Source organism: Myotis davidii, unplaced genomic scaffold (genome assembly GCF_000327345.1).
Source record: "Myotis davidii unplaced genomic scaffold, ASM32734v1 scaffold1316, whole genome shotgun sequence".
NCBI lineage: Eukaryota > Metazoa > Chordata > Mammalia > Chiroptera > Vespertilionidae > Myotis > Myotis davidii.
In genome coordinates, this window is record NW_006287901.1 from 380,745 (window position 1) to 389,237 (window position 8,493).

At 39.1% G+C, this 8,493-nt stretch overlaps 1 protein-coding gene across 1 annotated transcript in view; it reads left to right on the plus strand.

The window, feature by feature from the left end:
• DGKI (diacylglycerol kinase iota) overlaps window positions 1–8,493 on the plus strand; it is a 268,750-nt gene that overhangs the window by 36,728 nt on the left and 223,529 nt on the right. Inside the window, exon 6 of the mRNA XM_015561238.1 lies at window positions 6,708–6,773. Within this exon, the coding sequence (XP_015416724.1) occupies window positions 6,708–6,773 (66 nt within the window). The remainder of the gene's footprint in view (window positions 1–6,707; window positions 6,774–8,493) is intronic.

Here is an 8,493-nt window from a genome sequence, read left to right on the forward strand (position 1 = left end):
TAAAAAAATCAATAAAATATATATATAAAAAGAAAGCAATGGCATTTAATTGTCTTTAGGTCCATTTTAATTTGATTTTTCAATTTTGAATGGGTAGAAGCTCCTTGGGGGCAGTATAGCTACTGATAATTCCTATATGCAATGGAATCAGACTGTGTAGGCTCAAAATGAGCCTTGATGTTGTGTGATTTTGGACATCTCATCTAATCTTTCAAAATCTCAGTGTTTTCATATGTTAAAAGAGTAAGTAAGTACATAGATCAATAGAGAGATAAATAGGAGATACAGAGATAGATAGATAGATAGATAGATAGATAGATAGATAGAAAGAAAGATGGATAGGAAGACAGATAGATGGATGGATAGATGGATGGGTAGATGATAGATAATAGATAGATAGATAGATAGATAGATAGATAGATAGATAGATAGAGATAGATAATAGATAGACAATAAAGTGAGAGAGAGAGAGAGAGAGAGAGAGGGAGAGAGGAATAGATAGGGAGATATTGAAAGATAGATAGATAGATATAGATGATAGATAGATAGATAGATAGATAGATAGATAGATAGATAGATAGATAGATAGATAGATAGAAAGGGAGGGAAGAAGGAAGGGAGGGAGGAAGGAAGGAAGGAAGGACGGACTACATCCAGGGCTCAGTCCCTGACCTTTCTGTCTGGTAGTGGAGATTGACAGATAAAGGAAATTATAGAGAAGAGCAGTACTGCATGTTAGCAGTAAGCAGAAGTGAGGACAGGATGAGAGCTGCACTCAGATATATTTGTTCAGCTTTTATTTAGAGGTGATGGAGCAGTGTATGTAGTTAGAGAAGACAAGAATGTTGGCAGAGGCAGTCAGCCTTCCTGTGTTATCTGGGATAGTGTAGCTCCAGGCTATGGGTCATACATAGGGTGAGGAAAGTCTATGGAAAATGATAGATTGTACCACCCACGTGCACTGTAGCATTGGCCAGGAGGTAACTTGATGACAACTCAAACGAAGGATAAATTTCGTAGAATGAAAGGATAGTAGAAGGCATAGTTGTATGTTTTTAAGGTAGAGTTTATGAATTAACTGGTTTATTCTGTCTTTATGTCTAGAATTCATAAACTCTACCTTAAAAACCAGGGATTCATATGTTTACCTTTAGCTCTCTGTTCTTTAATCTCTCTCTTTTTTTCTGCATAGATAATTGTTATTGTATGTGCACTTTTATAATGCAAGTATTTTTTGTTTGTTTGTTTTTAGTTTTCACTAACTGTGTCCATTCTCATCTGCGAAGTCAGATCTCCATGAGTGTTTTGGAAACCTCTCATCTTCTTAGCAAGGACTTGATGTTTATTCTTTTCCTACATTTTCACCCCTTCTTCCAGATTATTTTTATCGGCATAAACATGCTCTAATAAATCCCGTTTCATTAAAACCAATGAAAATATTCCTTAACCACCAACTGTATCCACAACACTGATTCTCAGTTTTGTGTTCACGGCTAACATCCAGAAAGTGTGTTATACATAAACAGTATGTCCCCTCCTAGTCATTTTAACCTGTTCTGATCTGATTTTCATTCTGTGCATTCACTGAAATTGTTCTTTGAATGTTGCCAACATCTCACCAATGCCAAACCCATTAGATATTTTTCTGTTCTTTTATTATTCAATCCTTCAAATGTATTCAAAATATTCAATGTTCCATTATTTTTGAAATGCTCTCCTGTCTTGACATCTTTCCTAACTGTCCTCTGTTTCACTGGGTTGTCCTTCCCACTCACTTTCATTGCTCACTCCCCCTGATTTCTGCCTTTCCCTCTGGGGCTGGTACTTGGCCATGTTTTCTCTCTGCCCACTCTTGTTGGAAGAGCTCACCCAATCTCATGGCTTTAAATATCACTTCTGGGCTGACAATTCCTGGCTTTGCATGTCTACTCCACACTACATGTTCGATTTGACATGCCCATTGAATGCATCACAATTATATCAGATACAATGCATGAAAAACTAAGCTCATTTCCATCATCTTAAAAACGATTTAAAAAAAATTGTTTTATGCCTCAGAAAATGAGATGGCTATTGATCCATCTGTTCAATCGAGAAGACTGGTCATATTGATTTCTTCTCTTAATGACTCACCACATCTGTTTGACTTGCCAGCCTTATCAATTTTCTTTATAAAATGTATTGCAAACCATCTCTTTACCCCCATTTCTGTTGCCAGTGCTTTAGCCTAAGGCAACCATGATATCTCACTTTTGACCACTGCAGTCACCTCTCCATAAGTCCTTCATTTTCTCCTTCAATCTACCATGATTGAAGAGAGTGATTATTTAAAATGAAAATTGGGTTATGTCATTTTCCAGCCTAAAATTTTCCAGTGGTTTCCCCACACCCACCCATCTCCCATAAGGACTTCCTTTCAGTTCTTGAGGTGCACGTCCAGCTAGTCTCCATCTTCAGATGTTTGTGTGTGTGTGTGTGGCAGTGCTGTACTGGACATCTGGAAGCATGGCCAGCTGTTCCTTATAGTTAGGCCTCAGCTCAAATATCATCTCAGGGTCTTCCTTAATGACCACCTCTGCACAGGCACACCCTGTTCTTTATCAGAGCACCTTGTTCTGCCCCATTCAGAGCATGTTATGTGTCACAAGTATTTATATGTGTTACTCACTTGCTTGTCTGCTGTTGTCTTTCTGAAGTATAAGCTTTGAGAGGTCACTCATGGTCTGTGTCCCAAACTCATCATGCCAGGACACGGAGGATGTGATCAACCAGTATCTGTTGACGGAATGCTACATAAAGGTGTCCATTTCTCCCCCAAATGTTCACAAACTCTTTGTCTAAGAGGACAATGGGAAGATGAAACTTATGAGAGACTATGACCCATTTGAGATTCTTAATTAAGAGAACTTAGGTAGTTTACTTAGTGTAAATAAAAGAACAGTCACTTTAGAATTTGAATGACACCTCTGCCTCTTTTGTACTCTGTGGTTAGAGCAGGGATCCAGGGCAGGGATTGATAGGCACTGTGCCCTTTGCTTGCAGAGTATATGACACAGAAGTTTTTTCATGAGTTGTGGTTGGACAGCTCTACGTTGAAATTTTATGGACCTCAGTTTTCTTAGATATAAGCTATATGTATTGGCTTATAATTTTAAGATCCTTCAAAGTGCTCTATGAGTAATATTATGAATTGCATTGGCTATGTGAAAATAACTGAGCAATTGTGTTATGCATTTCTGCTTACAGTACTGAATATAAATCCTGAAATACTGTGTCACTGCGATTTTAACACCCTTAAGTAATAGCTCTTTCTATACCCAATATTTAAAGACAGTATATGAATAATTCAGAGTTTATTGATGATGAACTATAAAAAGAGGTTATGGTGTCAGAAGCTTTTTTTTCTTTCTATCTTCCTAACAGTGTATCAACACTCATATTTGAAGTGGAAGAATCCCGAGTCTAATTTCAGTTTATTAATTTAGGACATATAGGTGTCAAAAAGGAGTAGTGTAAAAAATTAAAGTTCTTGGAAAATACGTATTAGAAAACAGCAGTGATTCTGTAGAATTCTGTTTCTAATTGATAAAGGCAATTGGAGATCCTTCATAATGGTAATTACATAATTGAATTGCCAAAGAAATGAGGTTGGAATTTCATTCAATTCAAAACATATTTATTGGATGTTTACTTTGTTCAAATTATGTTTAATTAGGCCCAGGGAGACCTCTGAATAGAAGGATGTTGACATCTCAAATTATAGAGCCATAGACAGGGGGAAGTTATTCAGTTTCTTCTTTAGTATACATAGTATGTTATACTATATATTTAGTATAATAACTGGTATTATCCCCTTCAGTACTTTTGCTTAAATTACTTTATCTTACTGTGTCTTTATTTTTTTTTAGTTGCCTACCTATTTCCTAGGAAGGATGATATTAAAAATATTTAACAACATGCAGTTATATATGTTAATATTTAAATAATTTTAAAATGTCCTCGCTTATCCCCTAAATAAATTAAACTACATGATATTATATATCAGATTGCCAAACAATATACATTGTCACACAGATAAGTCAGTCTTACAATTTGTAAGTAATTATTGATTTGTGGAAGTTGCTGGTTTAATCTTTTGATTAGAGCTGTCAGCAGCTAAATATTCCCAGGAGTTAGCCATGATTCCACATGAGTAATTGTCAAATTCTTCCAGTGTTTTCCTCTTCAATGGATAGTCAGTAGGTGGTTTATAGTTTCAACAAGTAGAGAATTTCTCTTACCATCAATGATATTGGTCATTCTCCCTTGTTTCTGCTAAACTAATAGCAATTATAATAAATTTCTATATCCCTTGTAATTCTGTCTGACATTTTAATATATTCAGTATTTCCACTGTTTAATATACTCAGTATTTCCAATATTTCCAAATGTCACTGAAGTCATTTCCTGGAGCTTGAACCTGATCTTCCAGAGCAAAGAAGAGGCGCCGTGACCCTGTGTTTCAGGGCATAGGCTCGGGGTCAGCCTGCCTGGGACTGCAGCCTTGCTCTGACCCTTACATTTTAAGTAACTACTCTGTGCTCTAGTTTCCTCGTCTGTCAGGTGAGGATCATATGATAATTCAGGTAAAACCCTCTGATAATGTGCCCTGCAATAATGTGAGTTAGGATGTAGCACCCTTGTCTCCCCCGGCCTTTACCCTTAACAGGCGGTAAGCTAACGTTCTTTTCACTTAAGCAGGTGGAAGGCTGAGGGGGTCTGCCTCACCTGGGGAGCAGAGGTGGCGAGTTCAGTACTTTCGTCCCCCGTAGTGTTTGCACTGAACTGATGCTGTGGACACTGATAACTAGACAGGTTCCTGGACTTGCTGCCGTTGTCCCGAAGGCCATGCGACCCAGAATTGCCTGTATTGATATTTAAGCTTGCACAGACAACCACAATGGACACAGCCCAGATGTCTGAGTTTCCTGGGGGAATCCAAGGGCATGGCCCAGGCAACATGATTTGTTTTTGAAAGAGAGCCCATTGGGATTGAATCCTGGAGACCTGCTGCGCAAAATGTTAACATTTTAGTTGCTTAATAATGAGGAAGTAGAAGTGGTCTGCGATGTGAGAGGGTGGGGTGGTGGGGTGCTAGGGCAGTTGAGGAGGAGCTGGGGGATGCTAGGGACACTAAGTTACAACCTACCCACCAACATAGACATATTTCAGTATTTCAACAGCTCATAGGATTTTACTGGCACATACCCACTCAACAACACCTCTGCTGTCTTCATGAAAATGAAAAGAATGATCATGTGTGAAATATTTTAAAAAGTACTTGGCACACAGTTCTCAACAAATGTTAGCTATTATTATTAGCTTCTTTCTGAGTACATATATATATGAATTATGTTTGTGTTTTATTAAACTGCTGCTGTGGGAAAAGCAAGACCAAAATTAGACTAATTAGTGGGACCATTATGTTTCATTGTTTCTTATTATAGTTAAAAGACTATTACTCCCCCAGGATCTTTGTTGAGTTGTAATTTAAATGGATTTGGCATTATATAGAGAAATAGAAGTGGCATTTTGGAATTGATAATGTCAATGCTCTTTAGGGGTATTTTTGTCACTCTGGATTTTATGCCTTAATACAACTCATTTTTCCTCAACACTGATCTATTTTCTGTGTTCCTCTGTACTTAGAACAGTGCTTTGCAGACAGTAGGTATTTAGTGTTTGCTGAATGACTGAGTCTACAAGGCCTTTTAAAGGGAAAGCATGGACTGTCGCCTGATAACCAACAGACATGTTAATCTCAGATGGAGTATATTTTTTCAGAAAAGGGCAGGAGAAAAGACATTCACAAGTATATTAGATGTATTGGCTCAAGGAGAGTCAATTATATAAGTTTGTAGGATTCACTTGCACCATGAATTAGGCCTGAAGACAACTTTGTTATGATGTATCCTAAGAGCAGTGGTGATGGATGCTCCTTGACCCCTCTGCCCCAGGAGCGCTTATCTGTTTGGGAGGGAAGGGACTTTCCGTGTTTTCCACAACCCAAGACAAGAATAGAGCTTGAAAGCTGATCTAGTTCAGAGGTCCCAAGGACAGTTTAAACTCAAGGTCATTGCAAAAACTCACGACGTGTTCACATCTCTTGTCCTTCAGCTTTTCTCTTCCTTCACTTTCACTGGTAACAGATTCCCACCATTTGTGTCCTGAGTCAGGAGATCTATTTCTGTCTGAGAATTTAATTTTTTTAAGTGCTTTCTAGCTCAAATGTTTAGTATGGTGCCTGCTTGGCATATAAAGAAGCATTAAATACATATTTGTTAAAAAATATTGGACATGGTTGTTCCCGCTTCTCTCAGGGTATTTCTTTGGCTCGACTCAGTTACCTCCCAGCCCAAGGTCCCGGGGCATGCTCACGATTGCACAGGGTTTTACTAGGAGGAGAGGAGAGTAACAGTGACCAGGCGTGGCCATTTGTCACTAGCAAGATGTGGAGGAGGACAGGATGCATGGCTGGGGAGCAGAGTTAGCTTAATTTTTCTGAATGGACTCATATTTATTGTTATGCAGATCACACATACACCTACTTGTTTTTGTGTTAATGTGGTCTTAGATGATGGTTTACAGAAATCTATCTCCTTAAAACAAGAACCCTAATACTGGTTTTGCAAATTTAAATCGATTTCTTTTATTTTGTTTTTCCACAGAATTTTGTGCGTCATCACTGGGTGCACAGGCGTCGGCAGGAGGGGAAGTGTAAGCAGTGTGGTAAGGTAAGGGGCTGGGCACCCACGGCCATAGCCAGGAGGCTCCTCAGGCCTTTGCAAGCACCTGTGGTAGATGAGTCCCTTCACCCGAATCCAGGGCTCAGTATGCCACCTCCCTCCAAAAGGCCTTATTTCTCCAAGTCCCCTTTCCTTAAAGAGGTATCTTAGTTGTTCTAGAACTCACTGCAAGAGTCAGAGGTCTTAATACAAGGAATTAGCAAATTTTAAGAGAGATGGATATACTTTTATGGTGAATTTCATTGTTAATAGTTTCGAAAACACTTTCTATTTTGTTAAAAAACCCCGTCTGAAGACTGCTGACCCACCATACATCTTTGATCAGCAACAGAAAGTCAATGGTGTGTTAAATAACACTACTTTTGTTGATATAGTATTGCAGCTGAGCAGAAACATAGCATAAAGCAAGAAATGTATTGCTACCTTAGGATATTATCCAGTTACTGGATACCCTTCTCATATTTATGTCTACTGTTATTTATGTCTACTGTTTCTTTTAGTATGACTGGCATGCTATGAAACTCCATGAATTCTACATGCTACTGAACCCAACAGATTTGGGTTATGGAATTTTCTTTTTTTTGGAATGTACAAAGACTCATTTTAGGAACAAAAGGCCTGTATGGGAAGATTAAACTTGTGGTGAATCATGCTACAAAGATTATTTTTTTACTGAGTCCAGCTTACATTGGTAGTAAGCTGGACTCAGTAAAGGGACGTTTTGGTTTGATAGAAAGCAATATAATTTGGGAGAATATATTCCTCATCAATTAACAATTCCCAATTTGTTTATTTATCCATGTGACTCCTTTGGGTCAGGCACTGTAGTGAGCTGACCAGTATGGCATTTTGACAATAGAGGGATACAAGGAACTACTGGCTGCCTGAGGTAGGGGGGTTGACCGTGAGTGAGACTTGGAAAAGGTTTTATTGATTCTGCTCATTGTACAGTGCTTGGAAAGAAAACATTATTTTGTTGCCATTGGTTACCCCCTTGTGCTTTGCAAGGCTACACACCTTACCCTCAAGGGTATGGCCCTCCATTCTAACTAGTATCATCTTCTCCAGTTTAACCCAGTGATTCTCAATTACTTCCTTTCTAGCCTGTAAAGAGGACAGATGAAATAGATTGAAAGGTGGAGCAGGTGAAATGAAGATGAGGAGGAAGGGGGAGTGGACTGAACCTTACCAGCCATTTACATGGCCGTGGACAAGTTGCTCAGCCCTCCAAGCTTCTGTGGCCTTGCTTCCTTGGGTCCATCTACCCCTTCCCTTTCTGGTGTGGCACTGCGCTTGTAGGCTTACCCTTACTTAGGGCATTGCAGACTTTCTACAACTTTCCCACAAAAGTGTATGTGTGTGTGTGTGTGTGTGTGTTGGAAGGGGGGTGTATACAAGAGAGAAGAAACAGATAGGCACAGCCACTTTTGAGATGGGAGGTGTGAAGAGTAGGAAGGATCTGGATGAACAGGTCCTTCACTTTGGAAAAATACCTTCTCTCGACAGCCTAGTAACTGCCTCCACCTCAACACATGGTAAACTGTAATAGAGCGGGAGGGATCTTTTATCAAAAGAAATCAATGAACGTTATATATTTTGTGGTGAGTATTCCCTGGTATCATGTTACACCCTTTTCTGGCTTTGCCTTCTGTTGGCATGGTCCACTGGGCGGGAGGAACTGGACTCCCTGGGCTCTGTGTTGCTGTCC